The sequence below is a fragment of the Pantherophis guttatus genome, chromosome 2 (genome assembly GCF_059756535.1).
Source record: "Pantherophis guttatus breed Tessera chromosome 2, ASM5975653v1, whole genome shotgun sequence".
In the NCBI taxonomy this organism is placed as follows: Eukaryota; Metazoa; Chordata; class Lepidosauria; order Squamata; family Colubridae; genus Pantherophis; species Pantherophis guttatus.
The window spans coordinates 122,766,333-122,787,288 of NC_142064.1; the positions used below are offsets into that span (position 1 = coordinate 122,766,333).

Genomic DNA, 20,956 nt, shown 5'->3' on the forward strand with positions numbered 1-20,956 from the left:
TCTGCTTGACTCTTTTGCTCCTCTGAACTGCTTGCATGGTTTTCTATCACTGCGAATTCCAGCATGATTAAAAAAAAATTAAAAAATGAATCAGCAGCAAGAGATTGGCAAAGCAGGAACAATGCTTCATCCTGGCAAACAGGATTATAAAGGGAACTCTTTTTCTCCCAAGCAACAACATCATTTCATTGTGGAGTGCTTCTTAGTTCATAGTGCCTGTGCAAATTGGAATATGGCATGAAAGTGGCTTTGTGCATGGCTTTCCATCTTTGTTCTTGGGGAGAAACCCATGCAGTGTGCGCATCTATGCATAGAATTTCTCTTTCACTTGCTACAACTTTGCCCTATGTTTCTCGGTTGCTCCCAGGAATCTTCAGCAAAGAATGTCTTCACCCCAAAACAATGTGGACAGAAAAAGCCAACTTTAACCACAGTGAGTGGCACTAGTTTTTCGTGCAAATAAAAATGACAGTTAATGTTCCACAGGGATCTGAGTCTCCACTCCCAGCCCTTACTTATATATGTTGATACTGGAAGCAGACCAGTTTATGAGAATTATGGTAATTATGGAATTACCATAATTTCAAGGATGTTAAATGCTGGAAGCTTGTGCAATATTTGTAATATTGGACCAACAGGAGCTTGGTTTCTATGTCCTCCTCTGCTTTAGGTCAGGCACATTTCCTTGGGCTAACATTGGATACTACAAGGTTCTTGGGAAACAATTATATTGAATCTGACTAATAATGAATTTGGAGCTAGAAGTTCTTCAGCTTTGTGTGTCTATCTGTTCCTTGTTTTTTCTCCTCTGTCTATCAGAATAAGGGAAGGGAAGGGAAGGGGAAGGAAAGAAGGAAGGAAGGAAGGAGGAGGAAAGAACTTGCTCCTCTTCCTGCTGGTTTTTTTTGCCTGCCTTTGGTCATTCTGTTTTTTATTTGTTTGTTTAGGTAAGGAAATATCTCTGAAATGATGATCCAAGCAGTGTGGGTTTTAGTTCTTTATAAACTCTCTTTATAAGGCTGCTACAGTTAGGAAAATGGGTTTCACGTGGTCAGTCTTCTAGGTCAGATATATATTGAATGTGCTTTATGGAGCATTTCCATCAGCACATTAACCTAATGAAAAGATTGAAGAGCTTTCTTATGCAGATGTTTCAGGCAAGGAACTTTCCAATATCTTTGAGCATGCTGACTATCTTCAATCTCATTTTCTTTGCTGTCTTCATTTCTTTGGCTGTCAGGGTGGGCAATTTCCAAAGGCTCAGTTGGCCCCAGACCACCCCCACCGGAGGCAGTCTGTTACCCCAGTAAGTGGTCTGCATACTTGTTCTATTAGGCTAGTACTATAATATAAATTGTCTGACATAAAATCTATAATTTATGTATGTGGGTTGAGCAGAATTGAATCACAACATACGCTATACTCTTTCCAAAAGATAAAATAATTCAGAATCATTTTTTTCTAATGTTCTTCAAAATGTTCACTTGTTAAATCTGGAAATTGGGCGGAACAAATATGAGTGGAAGAGCAATTGAAAATGCTTTCTTTTTCCTCCTGAACTAAGTGCAATAGATGGGATATTTTTAATATAACTATAAAGACTTTTTTTTCTTACTTTCATTCCTTCTTATTTAGAAATTAATTTTCTCCCTTTACTCGTGGATAAAATTTTGAAAAACTCTCTGATTAAATGAAAAGAAAATTCATTTGGTTAACTGACAGGAGTTAGGGAAGGCAGATTAGCCTAACTTCAGTCTCATATGTTTCCACTTAGATTGTAATTTCCATTTGCTAATTCCATCACTTGTTCTGTCTTGCTTCTTATTCTAGAAATGGAAACCTACCATACAAAGGGATCCTGGAGACAATTCTCTTGTAAGGCATAGGGTATGTATGCAGTAGGAGAAAAAATATAGCAAATAGGCTGGTCTGTCTTGCAAATTGAATAGTAAATATTCATGTGGCATAGTGCTTAGGGATACCCAGATCCACTTGGACACAGGGATCTTGAATGTTTTCTAGTGAAGGAATTATAAAATAGACACATCCACATTTATCCTACTTGTACTATATATTTCTGCTCCTTTGAACAATGATAAAATGTTCTGGCCTTTTCTAGTTTGGCGAAGACTGAAGTTATTTCAGTTCAAAATGTTGAAAGTATATTTCAGTCTGGTCCCTTAGAAATTATGAGAAATATTGGAATTTCAGAACCAAAAATACCAGAACATAGCTTGTTTCCCCAAAATGGGAAAGAGAAAAAAAAAGAGAGAAAGAAAGTGTCAGTCGTCTTCCATGGAGAATTCTGAAGCAAAGAGCATTTCAGTACAGCATAATCTGGGAACTGAGACTGAGTTATTTTTTTGACAAGTTTGGAGGGAAAGTAATATGACATTCATATGAAACTTGAAATAACATTTGATCTGGTTAGCTCTCATTATTTAGATGTATATTTGATTCAGGTTTAAGGAAAAACTACTCTTGCATGACAAGTGTTGCTTCAGCTCCAACTAACTCTCACTCATTTGGATTTTTTTTTGTGTTCTGGCTGAAACTGAGTATTATAGTAGTAGTTTCATAGAGTAATTGGTGGGACTCTAGAGATACCTTATCTCTAGAGTGACTGGATAATGTAGTGGTTAGAGTGTCGCCTGGGATGTGGGAGACCGGTTTAAATCCTGGTTGATACCTACATTACTGGTAATCTCTGGAAAAAGACTCCCTAATGCTTCATCTTCCTCAGATGAGAGTTAGGTGAATTAGAAAAGTCAACATCTGACTCAGATGTTGTCTAGATTAATACAATCTGTGTTGGATGCTGAGGAACCAGGACAAAATCTGATAATTAAGTGGGCTACTGGAACAAACTATACATGGGTGAGACAAGAGAACCAGGAACTGATGGAATGCTACTATAACAGCAGCCCTAATGAGAGAGGATATATGAAACCTATGAGGGATCTATAGATAAAAGATCTGTATCCACACTAACTGAGAAACAGTTATTTACCCAGAGCTTCAACATAGCAAAGAGGAAACTGCTCTCACAACTTGAGGTAGACCAACTACTCATTTGTTCTGCCCCAGCTACGGACCCCAAAGAATACAGCACACACAAAGTTTGTACAAAACTTAATTTACTAAAATAGCTCAGTCTTTCCCAAAACAAAGGCTGTTAATAAACTTTCATAACAGCCTACAAGAAACCAAAGGTAAAGTAATCACAATCTTACTAAGATTGTCAGAAAGCCCAGAAGTAATTTGCAGAGAACCCAGACGTGAAGTAGAGTGAACTAAAGTTGTTCCCTACAAATTGCTTCAGTTGGTGTTCCTCCTTAAATAGGCTAAGAGAGTGGCCAATTAGCCCCAAGCCTTACTTTCGAGAAGATCTCCTCCTGAGAAGCCACTCCTGCCTTTTGGCCTCTCTGCACGCCTGTGCATCGAGAAGAGGCTCCTCCTCTTCGTCCTCTTCACTTAAAGGAGCTTCTGGAGGTTCTGAAGGCCCTGGCTGAATCCCTGCCTCTGGCACCACATCTTCTCCAGCCTCCTCATTGTTCGACTCGAGTGCCAGCTGCACAGGCTGCTGGCGCAACACCACACCAGCCTCCTCGCTGTCAGAGTCAGCTACAATCCGCACAGGCCACTGATGGGCCACAACATCATTACATCCCAGACTCAAGAACATCTTGAAGAACAATTGGATATGCAACCAACACCTGTAGCTGGAATGTCACTGTCATCCCCTCCATTACAAAGCTCAGTAGCAAGAGCAAAAGCAAGAGCACTTTTAGCTGGTCCTTGAGCTGTTCAGGATTAAAGTCCTGGCTGTGGGCACAGTTATCCTGCAATACGGCATTGTAACCACTGAGTCACCATAGCTCACTGTAGCTAATATGAGGCACAAGATCCATGGATAAACTACGATATTTAGAGTCAGCTCTTGGGGCCGATTACCAAGGCTCAGTGGAGAAGTACCATCAAATAGTAGGCTAGAAGACGCTAATAGAGCCCTCATGACAATCCCTGCTACCACCATAACTCAAACCAATGATCTTGTATACCTTACAGCCACTGTAATCCTGGGGATGCTTGCCTACTTGATCAAGAACAGCAGTATATAACCACTACCATAGACACACCCTTCCCCTTAAAATGAGATTAATGGCTAAAATTATGGCAACTCAAAGGTTAGCCAGCTGATTGAATTACAGAACTGTGTGGTGATTAAAAATAAGACTCGGCTACTAAAAACAACAACAAGGACCTAACTCCCAAGCCCTATAGACTGCTAAACAAAGACTCAGCACTGACTGCTAGGCTAAGGAGCTATATTGGAGAAACAAAGCCAAGAAGATAAAACACTTTATTCCCCCAAGAACTGTCCAAGGTGTACTCTCAATTGCAACAACTGGTGAACAATAACGGAATAACATATGAGAGAAAGAGAAGAGACATAACACCAGTACAAAGTGGCTGCAGGATTTGAGAACAGACCATAATTATCTTCCAGAATAGGAACCAGTCACTATCACAGTAGCAGACGTCCAGTAGCAAGTCAAGAACTTGAAGAATTGGACAACACCTGCCCCAGATGATCAATACCTACTGGCTAAAATAATTAAAAGCAGGGCATGAATGCCTAGCAGCACAGACAAGCCAGCTGCTAGCAAGAAGTTCTTATCCAGACTGGCTAACATAAGAAAGGACAATGCTGATCATGAAATATCCCCTCTCCCAAGGAAACAATACCAGCCAACTGCCAAACAATAACCAGCCTCCCCATAACATGCAAAATCCTATCAGGCATTGTAGCTGCCAAGTTACAGGACTATATGGGCCAGTATGTGAGCACAGCTCAGAAGGGCATTGGAAACAATACTACATAGAAGCTCAAAACACCAGTTGCTCATAGATAAAACAATCGCCCAAACCCATGATATAGAGAGACCAATCTGAGAGCAGTCTGGATTGACTACCGGAAAGCTTTGGACTGAGTGCCGCACACACGATTCTGTGAATTCCAGGTACTATGTAAAGTCAACATAACATTAAGGACCTTACTCAAGAACCCAGTAGGACTGTTGAAGACAACATTGGAAATCAGTTCAAGAAAGTTTGCACAAGTGATCATGTCATGTACCAAGGTGATGTCCTGTCCCTGCTGCTGTTCAGCACGAGCTTGAAACTCCCCCCCCCCCCCAGCTAAATAATCACAATGACTGGATATGGATACAAGTTCAGGAGTGGAACTACCATTGGCCACCTCTTCTATATGGATGACATAAAGCTCTGTGCTAAGAATGAATAAGACATCAGCTCACAGATCTACCTGACATTGATCTACAGAGAGGACATTGGGAGGTCATTCATAGAGGTGGCTGGATCATAGTAAAGAGAGAGGAGATAATTAAGACAGTGGGGCTACCAGTGGGTCACATAGCAGCCATATAGACAAGCTACATGTACATTGGTATCCCACAGTGATACCACAATGAGGAGGCAAGGAAAATAGCAACATCCAAGTACCATCAGACAGATTATGAAGAGCCAGCTCAATGTGAAGAACAAGATCCATATCATCAACACATACACTCTGCTGGTCATGAGATATTCTGCTGATACAGTGAACTGACCAAAGGAGAGTATGGTAGCTGGCCAAGTTGAGACCTGGAAGCTCTTCACAATGTATGGAAATTTCCATCCCAACCCAGAGGCTACATCAGATGGAAGAAAGGTGGGCTGGGTCTAGTAATCCACCATCTTGGATGAAACTCAGAGCATCCAGGAATACCTCAGTAATATTTCACCAAAGATAAGCTACTGAAATAATACCTGAGGCAGAAGCAGACATGGGAGGAGGATCAAACAGAGGAAGTGTCTGTTCTGTCCCCGTCTCACACACGCATCCCCACAGACAGTCAATAGTGAAATAAACCAGCCGACAAAGGTTTCTTTAAGAGCAGAATTGTCAGCAACCCAGTGGCTGGCTGCCAAGAGTCTTTTACTTACGAAGGGAGTGTTTTTCAAAGCCAACACACAACAGATAAAAGAATATTCGAAAGTCCAGCAATGCAGAGAGGTTTGTTCAATATCAGTTTTTGCTCATCACAGAGCTTGAACGGCCACCACACCCCCCCTTTTATACTCTGTGGGGTGTGGTCCAGTGACTCAGCCTAATCCCTGGCACGCCTCTTCCTCTGCTGCATGCACTTATCTCTGCGACGCTGTCGAGGGTCCAACCAAGATTCATCATCATCATCATTACTGTCGACCTGCGGCTGCGTGGAAGTGCTTGGCCCCGGGCCTATCTCTTGGCCTTCGGAGGACACCAGAGGCATTGCCAGAGAGGAGGGTCCTGGAGAGGGAGGCCTTGCCAACTCCTTTCCTTCATTCTCGGAGTCCTCTCCTGCTGATAACACAGGCTGGTGATCGGAGCCACAAAAGTGTCAGGGCAAGACAAGATCGTGGATGGGATGAATCATTTACAGATAGTGTGATGGCCAACATTGGGAAATTCTACCAGTGGCTGGAAAAGGCTGGAGTGAAAGACAGCACTGAGGCACTGATATTAGCAGCAGAAGAACAGGCACTAAAACACCATATCCAGAGAAGCAGGGGCCTACTATACTAAGGACCCAAGGTACAGACTCTCTGTATCTACCAGTACTAAACAGCACCACCAAGTAGTTGGCATTATATACAGCAACATCTGCACAGAGTATGGACTAGACCCTTCCAAGCCTGATGGAAGATTCCACAGAAAGTCATGGAGAATAACAGAGCTAAGATCCTGTATGATTTCCAGTTAGATAGGCAGGTACTGGCTAGTCAACCAGACATCGTGATAGTAGACAAGGAGCAGAAAACAGTGATGGTGAGAGATGTAGCAGTACCAAGTGACAGCGACACAAGGAAGAAAGAATATGAGTAGCTGGAGATGTACATGGGCCTGAAGGAGGAATTGGAGGAACTAGGATTTGGAAAAATAAAGGCCAAATTGATCCCAGTGGTGCTTGGGACTGTGACTCCTTAGCTGGGAGAGTATGGCTCCAGCAGGTTTTAGGAACAGTGGTGCTAGGAACTGCTAAGAGTAGCCAGGGTGGGCTTTGCAGCAGTAGAGGAAGAGGCATCCCAGTGCGGTGTACCTGAATCTAAAACAGCCCTGTTCAAAGTATACATTAAAGGGGCAGAGGGAATTTATCATTTTTCCAAATCAGTTACCTTATTCAGGTAGTCCTCAACTTAAAACCATTTGTTTAGTGACCAAAGTTACAACAGCCCTGAACAAAGTGATTTGTGACCGTTTTTCAAACTTCTGACCATTGCAGCATCCCCATGGTCAAGTGATTAAAATTTGGATGCTTGGCAACTGGCATTTATTTATAATGGTTGCAGTGTCCCAGGGTCATGGGATCACCTTTTGTGACCTTCTGACAATTAAATTCAATGGCGAAGCCAGATTTGCTTATCAACTTAGCAACTAACGTAACAACTTAAGTTAGTAAGCTAAGTTACTAACTTAACAACCGCAGTGGTTCAGTTAACAACTGTGGCAAGAAAGGTCATAAAATGGGGAGAAATACACTTAACGGTCTTACTTAGCAACAGAAACTTTGGGCTCCATTGTGGTCATGAGTCGAGGATTAACTTACATGGTTAAAATTTAGATGGTATTAATAAAAGGCGTCAAAATCACTGCGCTTCCTCCATAACACTTCTTGGAATCATCTTCCCTAATTAGTCCTTTACTCATTTCATTTGGGTATGCTATGATACAAGGCATGTAATCCTGGGTCTTTTTTGTACTTCAAAGTACACCCCACAAACTGCAGAGAGAGTCTTTCAGTGGGAGAAGAATGCCGCAATGTTTTCCAACTTTCTGAACTAAAAATGTCTTGGAGAACAAGTAAGAATTTCAAGTCCTCCCAGCCACTAACTTATGTTGGGTTCCTCCCAACAGAAGAAGCAATTGGGAGTGGCGAAAGAGAGGAAGAAAATGGGCCGTCCTCCCAAGCATCCTGTGGCTAAACTCAAGAACAGTGTGGTAAAATGTGTTTCTTTTTTTGGTTTTCGGATTTATCTGGAACATGGCCAATTTTGAGTTAACAGGTTGGGCAAACGGGTTAAATAGGTGAACTCATCAGCTGATGAGGACTAGGTGAATCCACTGCAAAGCAAATCCATACTCCCATGTGAAGTGCAAAACAGATTCTTTATTGGGGTCCAATGGGCTATGAGTAGCCAAAGTGGGAGGAAGGAAAGTGAGTAGCTATAGAACTTGCTTTGTAGAGTTTTGTAAGTCTGTCACTCTCCAAAGAGGCAGAGACAGCAATAAAATACCTGATCCAATTTCAATAATCTTAGAACAATAATTCTTGACAAATACATAACATAAGAAAGAAAAGGAAGATTTGAGTGTACAGTCCTTGAAGGTTGTCACTTTTCGTCTTAATACTTTTCTTTCTTCCAGGTAGCACTCTATGGTTATAGTAGATCAAACTAGCATTTATTTATTTATTTATTTATTTATTTATTTATTTATTTATCTATCATATTTGTATACCGCCCTACTCCCAGAGGACTCAGGACGGTGAACAGCCAAGATAAAAATACAAAGAACATACAAAAGTTAAAAACTATTAAAATAATTAAAATAATTAAATAATTTGGGCTCAAAAAACCAATTTAAGACATCCAATTTATCTAAAAACATTTAAAACCCAATTTAAGCATGATGAACAAGTTGAATTTACATAACTCTAAGCAGCTAAAACTTGATACAAAGGTCTGTGTCCTTATCTCAGTGATCATTGGTATAGCTATAACAAGTAAGAGATATTGCAGCTATATTCTTCAGAAGTACAGATTTGAATCCCTGTTTCTTGTTAGACTGTAAGAGCTACAGCTGTTGGTCATTCTAGGCCCAGGGAACAATTTTCATTTCCTTGATTTTCTAAAATTTACTATAACAACTGGCTTCATAGTTTAAAAATTCCTGCAATACGCAATGGTTCTAAGATTTCTGAAAAAGAATACAGCGGGTTGAATTGTCTATGGAGATTCTCAGTCATCCAGGTCATGGTTTTCCAAACATGCTTTTTTAAAGAGGCAACTGGACTTTTTTGTTTTTCCTTGAAGATGTTTCGCTTCTCATCCGCGAAGCTTCTTCAGTTCTGGGCTTCTTGAATGAGAAGCAAAATGTCTTCAAGGAAAAACAAAGAAAGTCCAGTTGCCTCTTGAAAAAGCACATTTGGGACAGCCATGACCTGGATGACTGAGAATCTCCGTAGACATTTAGTTGTGCAGGCTGGTTGAATTGTTTATGCTTTAATTGCATTTGAGATAGATTTATTTCCTAATTCTCACATAGTACAGAGTTTATAAACTTCACACCTTTTAGAAATAACTGGATTACTTAGATACTGTACTAGGCTTTGCAGCATATTCTTCCTGGCTTGATAGCTCCCTTTTCTTTCTCGTAGCATTCTTCCAAAAATCAGCAAAACCAGAAGTGTGGTGAATGTGAAGCCTGTCTGCTGAAAACAGACTGTGGCCGCTGTGATTTCTGTTGTGACAAGCCCAAATTTGGAGGGCAGAACCTCAAGCAGCAGAAGTGCCGGTGGAGACGGTGCCTGCAGTTTGCAATGGTTGGTGCACCTTCTCATTTGTTTTATTGTGTTCTCTATCACCACTTTGCTACTTGCTATCAATAGAGTTTTCTTTTCATCATGTAGTACCGGTATGTTGTAAGCCATTTCATACTTCTCTATGCTAAGTGTGGGTATCAAGAGTTCCCACTAACAAAGCCTTGCATGTTGTAGGTCGTGTTGCAGTATGTGCATTTTGTTCAAAAGCATGTTGTCTAATTGTCAGATCTAATGTCTATGCATTGTCAGGATTGATCAACTCAGGTTTCTTTATTCCAGGGATGGGCAGCCTGAAATTGATTGTTTATAAATACCTCCTGGAGGTGAATAGCAGATTTCAATTGATTTGTGTTTGAAATCTTTTGTTTTAAGGTTGATCTGGTGGCAGTGACAAAATAACACCACAGGATAATGCCATAATAATTCATTTCCCCTTGTCATTAGATCAATTCCTGCATTAAAATTGCCAGACAATATTCAGTGTATTATAGGGAATGCAGTCAGTAACTCCACTATATGTGTTCCTGTTTTAGCCCAAACAGACTATCTGTGATCACATACACAAAGGGAGAATATGTACATTGAGTAACAGTGGTGGACTCATTAACTTCAACCAATACTGCCACTGTATGCACTTCCTGTGGTTTATGTAGATTGATCACATGCATTTATTTATTTATTTTCTTCACATTTTTGAATCACCCATGTTTCTTGGAGAGAGCCTCTGGGCAGTGTACAATAAACTGTTAAAATATAAAAACACCGTCTAACAATTACAAATTTGGAAATGTACTTTAAAAGGAGTTAAAGATTATTAAATTCTGTTAGAAATTAATTAAAAAGACAAAGAGAGGGCTCTCAGGGCACCAATCTTAATGGGACAAAGACGGTTCTATAGGTAGCTTGGCCCCATGCCATGTAGCGCTTTATAGGTCACAGTCGACACTTTGAATTGAATATAGAGGCAAACTGGCACCAGTGGAATTCTTTGGATCAATACATTTTACAGCATTTAAGAGTTTGTGCCTTTCTGTGTCTAAAAGCTACTGTGGGAGAAGAACAAATTTTACCTAGCAAGATTTGAGATTGATTTGAAGGCTACAAGAATGACATGGAAAAAGACATTACACTGGATATACAAAAGTAACTGATGTCTTAATGATTATAAGAGATATACAAATAACAAACTAAGAAAGTGACCTGAATAATTTTCCTATATTGGTTTTATAGAAGAGATTTGTTAAAGCTTTGAAGAATTTTGTGAGAAAGGGCAAAGAAAAAATAAAAGGAAATCAAATTCTAGACACTATTTAAAGGAACTCCAGATTACGATTGTTAGAAGTAAAAGTAAGGAATATAAAGTTGGTTTATTTGGTCAAGATTAAAATAGATACATTGTTATCACTTAATGGACTTTTGATGACATCATAATCAGGGTGGATTTGATTTAAATCGAGTTGATTTAAATCACAATTTAAATCATGATTTAAATCACTAGTAAAATGGCTTGATTTAAATCAACTCGATTTAAATCATAATTTTTAAAGAGCAACTGTCATCTCTGCTACTCCTTTGACCCACTGTTGACTCACCGATAGTCCCAGTGTTGCAGAATATACAGCCTCATGCTACATAACTAAGCTCCATTTCATGCTGAATAAACTAAATTATTTATGTATCTTAAATAGAAAACTATCTTACGATAGATTTTTACCCCAAAAGTTTTTTATTAAAATAAAATTTGATAAAAATAAAAAAAATCCAATTTAAATTGCTGAGCACATTGTAAGCCGCCCTGAGTCTTCGGAGAAGGGCGGCATATAAATCAAATTTAAAAAAAAATATATCAAAAAAATCTGATTTAAATAAAAAAAATCTGATTTTTTTGATTTTTTTAAAAAAATCACTGATTTTTATCCACCCTGATCATAATGGAAATGACGAGATTTTAAGGATTTGTTTATAGATAAGAAATGGGAGCTAGGAAGAAGAGATCATTTGTAGTACCTTCTATTTTTTTCTTTTTTCTTTTATATTGTTTTGTTTGTATTTTATTGTTATATTTAATATATTTTTAAAAAATGATCTGAAAAGGAACATTGTTGTTTTGGAGGGTATTGTTTTTTACTTCCAGCTTAACTCTTTGTCCTGCACTGGTGGGGACTCTCTCTCTGAGTTTGGTCACACTTCTCTGGATTTGATTTGTAGGATTTTTCTTTTAGATATAACAAGCTTTGCTTCTTTTACATCCAGAACAAGAGCCGAGGTAGTGCAGTGGTTAGAAGTTTACATCCAGGACTTCCTGCTATGAAGCAGTCCCTGCTGATTTGGCATTTATGCCACTTAAAATAATGTTCCTTGGTTAATCCTATGAAGATTTGACTGTATTATAGTATTGCCAGTTCTGGAGCAAGGTTTTTATCTTGATCTTGTTAATTTGAATACAGATTAAATACAGGAAGAAACCATCCAGATACGGTAAAATGTGGGAAAAAATATAAGGTTTATTAAACAAACAAGGCAAATATTTTTTTGTCTGTCCAAGGTCAGATTTAAGATACCACGAGGTAGAATCAAAACATGCAAAAGCAAGTAGGCTTTATACAACAGCAGATAAATCTGCACAAAATCTTCTAAAGAGATCACCAGCTTGACCAGTTGTTTCAGCTCAGTTCTTATTCCTGAATGTAGCCAACATTTAGATTTGGAGAAAGTTGGAATTTTCTTTTTTTCAAGCATGGCTTTTACTTACCGAGATTAACTCCAGTTTCTTTACTTCCTTATATGGAGAAATGAATTCAGCACCCATTTATTTGACTGCAATGGTGGGCTTTAATTCTGAGCTATATAGCTGTAGACTATGAAAGTTGTAAGAACTAAGGAAGAGCCAGCAGGAAAGAGTTTGCTCTCTTGGTTCTGTGTTGACCTAATTTAGATCATACAGGATTTGAGCAAACTGGTCATATAAGTGTCAGTGGCTCGGGTTATAACTTGGGTCGGTTACTTGGAAATGTTCCTTATGCACACTTGCTAAACAGTTTTAATCTGCTGAGAATAGAAGGCCTAGATCAGTGATGGTTAACCTTTTTGCCGCCGCATGCGAAAAGCGGGTGTGTGTGTGTGTCATGCATGTGCGTGCCCACACCCATAATTCAATGTGCCCCACTCCCTGCCCATGCGTGTGTGACCCCTCCCCCACGCTCCCCAGGCTTTGGCACGCAATGGCATGGTGGGCCTGATAGGCCTGTTTTTCGTCCTCCCCAGGCTCCAGAGGCTTTCTAGGAGCCTGGGGAGGGCGAAAACGGTCTTCCCCACCCCCTAGAGGCCCTCTGGAGGCTGGAAATGGCCTGTTTGCTGACTTCCGGTCCCACCAGTTAGCCGGGGTGTGCTGCAGTTGAGCTAGGGCAATGCTCGCGTGCCCACCGATATGGCTCCACATGCCACCTGTCGCACACGTGCCACAGGTTCGCCATCACGGGCCTAGATTCTCGAAATGATGAATTTTTTACACTATGAAACATCTGCACTTGGCATGACTTTGGAACGGTTGTTTGCATGCAAGACTAAGTGTTGTATAAGCTACATCCATAGTTATAAATGAAACGAGTAAGCGGCAACATAGAGGGAATGCAAAAAGAGATGCATGAACTCTTAGGTATCTGCTAAAATGAACTGGATACTGTTGTCTTTTTCTTCAGCCGTAGAGGTGGAGAAACCCAGAGAAGTACTTGAGCAAGGACATACATTTTTTTTTTAAATTTGATTTATATGCCGCCCTTCTCCGGAGACTCAGGGCGGCTTACAATGCGTTAAGCAATAGCCTTCATACTTTGGTATATTTATACAAAGTCAGCTTATTGCCCCCACAAACTGGGTCCTCAATTTACCTACCTTAGAAAGGATGGAAGGCTGAGTCAACCTTGAGCCTGGTGAGATTCGAACTTACAGTAATTGCAGACAGCTGGTGTTAATCACAATGCTATCAGTCTGCTGAGCCACCAGGAAACAGATTTCTAAATAATCTGTTGTTTTACCGCCTTAGTTGTGTTTGATATTCCATAAATTTTGCCCTGGGTGGTTTTGTGTTGACCTGTTTTTGATCACTAATCCTGACTTTATTGTCTCACTCATTTGCTATTCTATCTGGACTTATAAACAAGAGATCTGCTGCAGTCCATAGTAAAAATAAAGAAAAACATTTAAAAACTGTTTTGGAAGATAGATGAGTTGGAAGAAAGAAAATGGACATGCTATCTAAGTATTTACAGAAAAAGACAAAGAATCGTAAAAGAAAAATACCTTGGAAGACTACTTCTGGTTTTTGTTTAAAAACAAAATTAGTCTTTTACTATTTTTATTTCTACTATTTTTAGAAAACTAGTCTTCTATCATTTTTATCTTTAGCAACAGAAACTGAGAACTTCTATTCCACAACTTTGTTCTAAGAGTGGCGTAAACTTTGCAAATTAAAGAGCTTGCGTATAAGTTCCTTCACAGTGTGTTATGAGTCTTTGGAAAGATTTTCTTCTAGAAATAGAGGTTCTATCTAAGAAACTTTGAGGTAATTCTGTGGAGAGCAGAGGAATATTGATTGTCAGCTATAGATTTCAATTTTCTGTTCAGTCTAGGGCATTTACTGTCTTTATTGTAAGATTAGGGTCCCGATTGCCCATCTAGAGAGGAGACATTAGGGATGCTTTTCTAGTCTGAACTATTTGTGAATTCTAATCCAAATTACCAGTCTCAATCCTGCTTTCTAACTTGAAATGTGTAGTTTTCCTTGCAGGCAATTTGGAATGGTCAGGAATAATAATAATATAGTTTTCAGGTCAGCATTTTTGACTTTTTAAAACTAGAAAATGTAGTGGTTTTCAGTCAAAAGACATACAAACCAGCACCCTTTCCTATGGGTGTATAGACAAGAAAATGAGGCCAAGGACTGAAAATGACATTCCCCTTAATATATTTTTAATGGGCATTGAGACAATTTGTAAAGGTAAATTTCACTGTATCATAATTGAATATGTAATTGTGAGACAATGTATTATTTCTTGGGAATAGAAATCATTAAGAAATAATCTGTGACCTACTGCTTAGGATAGCATCCTAACCAATAGGATCCTTTGGCTTTTACCCTCTTGAGTTCAAAGAGGTAACTAGGGCCTTATTCTTCTCTGGGCTCTGGTAGGCAAGGCCGACTTTTCTTATGTTGGAATTTCCAATGTTAGGGTGACCTCAAAGGCCCTATAAGCAGAGATGAATGGATGGGGAAACGAAAACATTTTCCCTGTGCTTGGGAATAGCAGAAAGGTAAATTTGCGAACAAGAGCTGTTGAAGGGATGCCAGGCCTTTTGCCTGCTTGACTTGTTATAGGAATTTCCCCATGGTTCATTTCAACCAGTATCCTGAAAGGAAAACAATGGCGGTGATTGTGATAATTCACAAAAAAATAACAACCTGGCAAGGTCTTAAGAATAAGGTTAAAAAAAAACCACAGAGGAGTTTTTCTTTCTCCCCTCAAACTTAAATCTTTAACTAAGCTCTGCCTGGAGGGGATGTAAGGGCTACTGGGCTAATGTCTTCATTCTCAAGTTTGCATGAAAAATAAAAGAATTGTTTTTTTCTCCTTCCTCCCAATTGTCTCCTTTTCGTATTTCTATTACCATTTCTTTTCTCCTCCTCCTCTCTTCCAAGCTGGCTCCGATAAACTATTACACATTTTTCATCTGTGTAGAGACCAATCTGTTGATACTTTGGCATTGTTTTTGTGTTGCCTTCCCTGGTGGACAACTAAGTCCCTAAGATAATAAACGTTCCATTTTGTCATTCGAGCTACAGTTTCCCCAGGGCTGAATGGGAGGAAGTGATGGTCTGGGTCCCTTTCCCTTTTCTTGTGTATGGATTCTGTAAGTGTGTCACAGTTACAGGAAAGAAGGAAATCTCAAGGACTGGTTTCAGTTGGCGTTGGGCAATCATAGGGTAACCAGGCATGGGAGTTGGAAACTTTATAGGAATTTTGTCTATGTGTTTTTCTATCAATTCTTCCCCTTTTTAGGAGGGAGTGTCTTAAATTTACTACAGATAGTCCTCGATTTACAACCACAATTGAGCCTAAAATCTCTTGTTGTTTAATGAAACATTTGTTAAGTGAGTTTTGCCCCATTTTACGACCTTCTGTACCATAGTCGTTAAGCGAATCATTGAAGTTGTTAAGTTAGTGATATGATTGTTAAGTGAATTTGGCTTTCCCGTTGACTTTGCTTGTCAGAAGGTCACAAAAGGTGATTGCATAAACCTGGACACTGCAATCGTCATAAATATAAGTCCGTTGTCAACCATCTGAATTTTGATCCTCCCACCCATCCATTTATTTCATTTTTCATTCCCCTTCTGTTCTGCCAGAGGGATAGGTGGGAATATGTGTTAGAATATCTGGTATATACAGATGGAGATCAATTAATTTAAAAATTAAGTAAAATTAGGCTTGGGGATCTCAAGGGAATGGCAATCTAATGAGATAATCACATTGTTTTTAATATCATTTTTCTTGGCTATTATATTACTGTTGTTGTCATCTTTTAATTGTAGTTGTTTTAATATTTTGATTTTATGATTCTTTTTATTGTGCAAAACTTAGTATCACTTTTCTGTGAGATAGGCTAAATAAATAAATATCAACATAGGTATGTTTCTCATCAGTAAATAAGCCTTAACTGCTGCCCTTAGTTTGAACTGATAATATTTCCTGAGTTTTTAAGACAGCAAGAAACTATCAATTGCATAAAAGCCACTTGGAATTAATTAAAATACTTGGACTAAGATTAATAACACAATCCTTTGGTGCAAAATAAAATAAAATAAACTGATTTGGATTCTGCAGGTAACATGCAGTTGGGGGTTAGGAAAGAAAAAAGATGGTTCTAGTTGAAACTGACAGCAAGAAATTTCAGGTGGCTATCAGACATAGTTTCTGTACTTTTGCAACAGAAATCTTGAGTAATAAAACCTTGTTTGTATATACTGTTCCTCATTTGGTTTTTTTTTTTCTCCTTTTAACGGATGGAATGTTGAAAGATTTCACCGCACTTTTATGAGTTTATTAAAAGCTTGTTAGATTTCAGACAATTTTTAGAAATAAGATGGGAAGGATGCCTGGGACATCACATAAAAATAGCACTTCAAAGCTTGTTGATTTCTGCTCTATAGAGGAAAAATAAAGAGATATTTTTGACCCTCCTTTCCTCCTCTTCCTATTCAGTGACAAAAATTTTGGCTTCTGAGATTTTCTCAGCTTAAAATTTCAACAGTGAAGCAACTTGTGGCTAATACTACCACCCATCTCTAAATTTTGGTTTTATACATGGAGGTACAGATAGTCCTCATTTAACATCCACTCGTTCAGCAAATGTTCAAAGTTATGATGAGTTATGATTGTGGCAATCACAGAGACCCCATGCAGGTAGTCCTCGAGTTATGACCACAATTGAGCCCCAAAATTACGTTGCTAAGTGAAACAATTGTTAAGTGAGTTTGTCCCATTTTATGACTTTTCTTGCCACATTTGTTAAGTGAATCACTGCAGTTGTTAAATGAGTAACATGGTTGTTAAGTGAATCTGGTTTCCCCATCAACTTTGCTTGTCAGAAGGTCACAAAAGATGATCATATGTCTCCGGGACACTGCAGCCGTCATAAATGTGAATCAGTTGCGAAGCATCTGTAAATCATGTGACCATGGGGATGCTGCAAATGGTCATAAGTGTGAAAATTGGTCATAGGTCACTTTTTCCAATGCTGTTGTAACTTTGAATGGTCACGAAGTGAACTGTTGTAAATCGAGGACTACCTGTTGTTATGTGACTGTGATTCAGGTGCTTGGCAGCCAGCTCTCGGTTGTGACATTGCGGTGTCCTGCTGTCATGTGATCTCATTTTCAACCTTCATGACCTGCTTCTAACGAGGGAAGTCGATGGGGAAGCCAGCAGGTCGTAAATTACAATCATGGGATGTTGTGACTGTGTGGAATTTGTCTATTGACAGCAACTGGGACTGCCAGAACTACTGTCATAAATTGGCACAGTCATGTGACACACTGTGTCTTAATGACTGTATTGCTTAGCAGTGGAGATCCCAGTCCCAATTACTGTTGGTAAACGAGGACCACCTGTATAAAAAAAAAGTCCAGGGAGGGCCAGTGTACATTTGCTTGTGGAAGAGTTCCAGGTTCATCCCTTGCCATCTTCAACCCTTAACTGGGATGGTTTCTTTCTAATCTGGAACCACTCTGTTAGTTCATAGATTCATAGAATCATAAGGCCTGGACCAGGGACATTTGGAGCTCTTCTAATCAACTCCCCTTCCCAAGGTAGGAATCCTCATAGCATCTTGGACAAATCGCCGTCCAGTTTTTCCGCCCTAAAAACCTCCATTGGTGGAGCACCCCCAACTCCAGAAGGCAAGAGCCCTTTTATGAGGGCAATAGACTGTTAAGAAGCTTGCTAGATAAATAAGTGAATAAATAAATAATAAAATAAAATAAAGTGGTTCCACTGCTTAATAATTTCCACTCTCCAGAAATTCCTCCTTATTTTCAGGTTGGCTCTCCTCCTGACAAACTCCCACCATTGCTTCTTGTCCTATCCTTGGGATCTCGTTGCAGAATTCGTTTCCCAGTTGATGTCAGAATAGGAAAAGTCCCCCCATTACTATCACTCTGGTGGAATTATTCACAGTAATTGTCCCGTATGATTCTGAATTCGATAGACAAATTGGCTGAGCCAGTATAAGGTGGCTTATGTCTCTTCCTTTCCTTTCCTGTGGCACTGAAGGAATCTTCTTTGACTAGTGAGTGGACTGAAGTGCCCAAATCCCTGGGCTTAGAGATGCCCAAGCAGGAGAAACTGCATCTGCAGCCACAGCTACCACCGCCAGTGAAGCTGAAGAAGGAAATCATATCCTCTGCCTCCCACCAACCTACAAAGGAGTACTCCGTTGTGCCAGCATATATCCAGCAAGAGCAAGGGATACCTCACCACCCCATCCTCACCACCTCGGTCATAGGAAAGGTGGGTGAAAGCTGGTACCTTTTAAAACATGTATGACTGTTCCTCCACTAAACTGTTTCTCCAATGTCAAATGTTGGGGTTGCATGCTTAGGGCGGGAGAAGTTGCTATGTTTGTTAGACCTTGTTTGCACTTGCCTGAAAAACAGAGTAACAGTGAAATAAACAGAATGTTACTTTATAGATAGGTGCTGAAAAAGATAAAAGTATCACTAATAGAGGTTAAAACAAAACTGAATATTTGATCACCAAAATAGCCTTAAATAATTATTAAGAAAGATCACTGATCTGTAGGTTTGGGAAAGTATCTGTGTGTGGGAGGAGAGCATTGGAAACGTTGGGTGGCAATATCCTGAAAGTCTAATTCAGAATAGAAAATAGAATAGAATAGAATAGAATAGAATAGAATAGAATAGAATAGAATAGAATAGAATAGAATAGAATAGAATAGAATAGAATAATAGAAGTTTTTATTGGCCAAGTGTGATTGGACACACAAGGAATTTGTGCATATGTTCTCAGTGTACATAAAAGAAAAGATACGTTAATCAAGAATCATAAGGTACAATACTTAATGATAATCATAGGGTACAAATAAGCAATCAGGAAACAATATCAATATAAATCGTAAGGATCCAAGCATCAAAGTTACAGTCATACAGTCATAAGTGGAAGGAGATGGGTGGTAGGAACGATGAAAAGATTATTAGTAGTGCAGACTTAATAAATAGTTTGACAGCATTGAGGGAATTATTTGTATAGCAGAGTGATGGCATTTGGGAAAAAACTGTCCTTGTGTCTAGTTGTTCTGTGTGCAGTGCTCTATAGCGTCGTTTTGAGGGTAGGAGTTGAAACAGTTTATGTCCAGGATGTGAGGAGTCTGTAAATATTTTCACAGCCCTCTTTTTGACTCGTGCAGTATACAGGTCCTCAATGGAAGGCAGATTGGTAGCAATTGTTTTTTCTGCAGTTCTAATTATTTTCTGAAGTCTGTGTCTGTCTTGTTGGGTTGCAGAACCAAACCAGACAGTTATAGAGGTGCAGATGACAGACTCAATAATTCCTCTGTAGAACTGTATCAGCAGCTCCTTGGGCAGTTTGAGCTTTCAGAGATTTTTAGAAGATCATTTCTAAAAGAAGGCATTTCTGGATGCACTAGCTTTTCATCTTTAACAGTGCATATTTGGCTAAAATGGGATTGGGACCTGGCATTTTGTTTATATTGCCTCCAAAAGCTGCTTTTGCTTAGCTTGTTTAGCATTGATTTTTCGTGAAAACACTGCATCGCAAATGCTTTCTAGTACAGTACATTAATATTTTCTTCCTTTAAAATAGAGGAGGGACATGCAGAAGCCACATATTTAGTTCCCTCCTAAATTTGTTGGCTGTACCAAAACTGGTTTCAAATTGCAAACAAACTTGCATTTTTCAAGTATCTTTCTCTGTCTCTCTCTCTCTCTCTCTCTCTCCCTCTCTCTCTCTCTCTCTCTCCCCCTCCCTCCCTCCCTCTCTCTCTCTCTGTAATATACAGAAAGAAAAATTGTAGATTTTGCCATGCATGTATTCCTTTGAAACTGCAAAGCCTTTGTTGACTTTCCCTCCCACTTGGTAGCTTATTTAAAATATGCTTTATCTTTTTTAATTCTGTTTGTATGAGACACCTAGTTTTCAAAAGTCAAGCAGAGTGATCTCACAGATGTGTGTGTGTGTGCTTATGTGTTGTGTCCTGAGCAAGATTTTTTTCCCCCAGAGTAATGAATTATTGAATGAACATGCTAACATGGCACGATTAGACTTGAGAAACAGCAGCAGTGAAATACTGCTGGTGGTAGAGAGTCCGTTTGTGTCTCTTTTTTTAAAACTGCACCTTGTACGTAGCTTGAAACATTAGGTTTAAAACCTCCATTTATAGGCTCTAATATTTTGTATCTCATAGGATCCAGATACCAAACTGCCTGTTGTCAATCTCCTTATTGCCACCTCTCCCAAAAACAAGCAAGACTATGCAGAACCAGGTGGGAATTGTCAGGCATCCAGTGACTCTCTGGTAAGCTCTAGTTTAAGGTGTCTTTCCTTGTCAAATCACCTTAGTGTTCTGGTTGCTTGCTGATTTTTTAATGTATTTATTTATTTAGCATGTGGCATACAATGTCAGGGAAATCTACACATGCTAGACACAATGCAGCCCTGACAGCCTAGATTGCTAGTTCATTCTGTTTGGCGCTTGCGTGGCTGTCCTTGGTGCAC

At 39.3% G+C, this 20,956-nt stretch overlaps 1 protein-coding gene across 36 annotated transcripts in view; it reads left to right on the forward strand.

Moving 5' to 3' along the window:
- The window catches only part of LOC117675368 (methyl-CpG-binding domain protein 1), a 74,401-nt gene that overhangs the window by 45,283 nt on the left and 8,162 nt on the right, over nucleotides 1-20,956 (forward strand). For 7 of the 36 annotated variants that reach the window (XM_034433907.3, XM_087888737.1, XM_087888749.1 and 4 more), the window contains 6 exons: nucleotides 368-433; nucleotides 1,831-1,887; nucleotides 7,961-8,044; nucleotides 9,483-9,647; nucleotides 18,476-18,712; nucleotides 20,646-20,756. In XM_034433907.3, the coding sequence (XP_034289798.2) occupies nucleotides 368-433; nucleotides 1,831-1,887; nucleotides 7,961-8,044; nucleotides 9,483-9,647; nucleotides 18,476-18,712; nucleotides 20,646-20,756 (720 nt within the window). Of the gene's footprint in view, nucleotides 1-367; nucleotides 434-1,240; nucleotides 1,307-1,830; nucleotides 1,888-7,960; nucleotides 8,045-9,482; nucleotides 9,648-18,475; nucleotides 18,713-20,645; nucleotides 20,757-20,956 lie in introns of all 36 variants that reach the window. The other 29 variants (XM_034433911.3, XM_087888745.1, XM_087888752.1 and 26 more) reach the window with 8 other exon arrangements.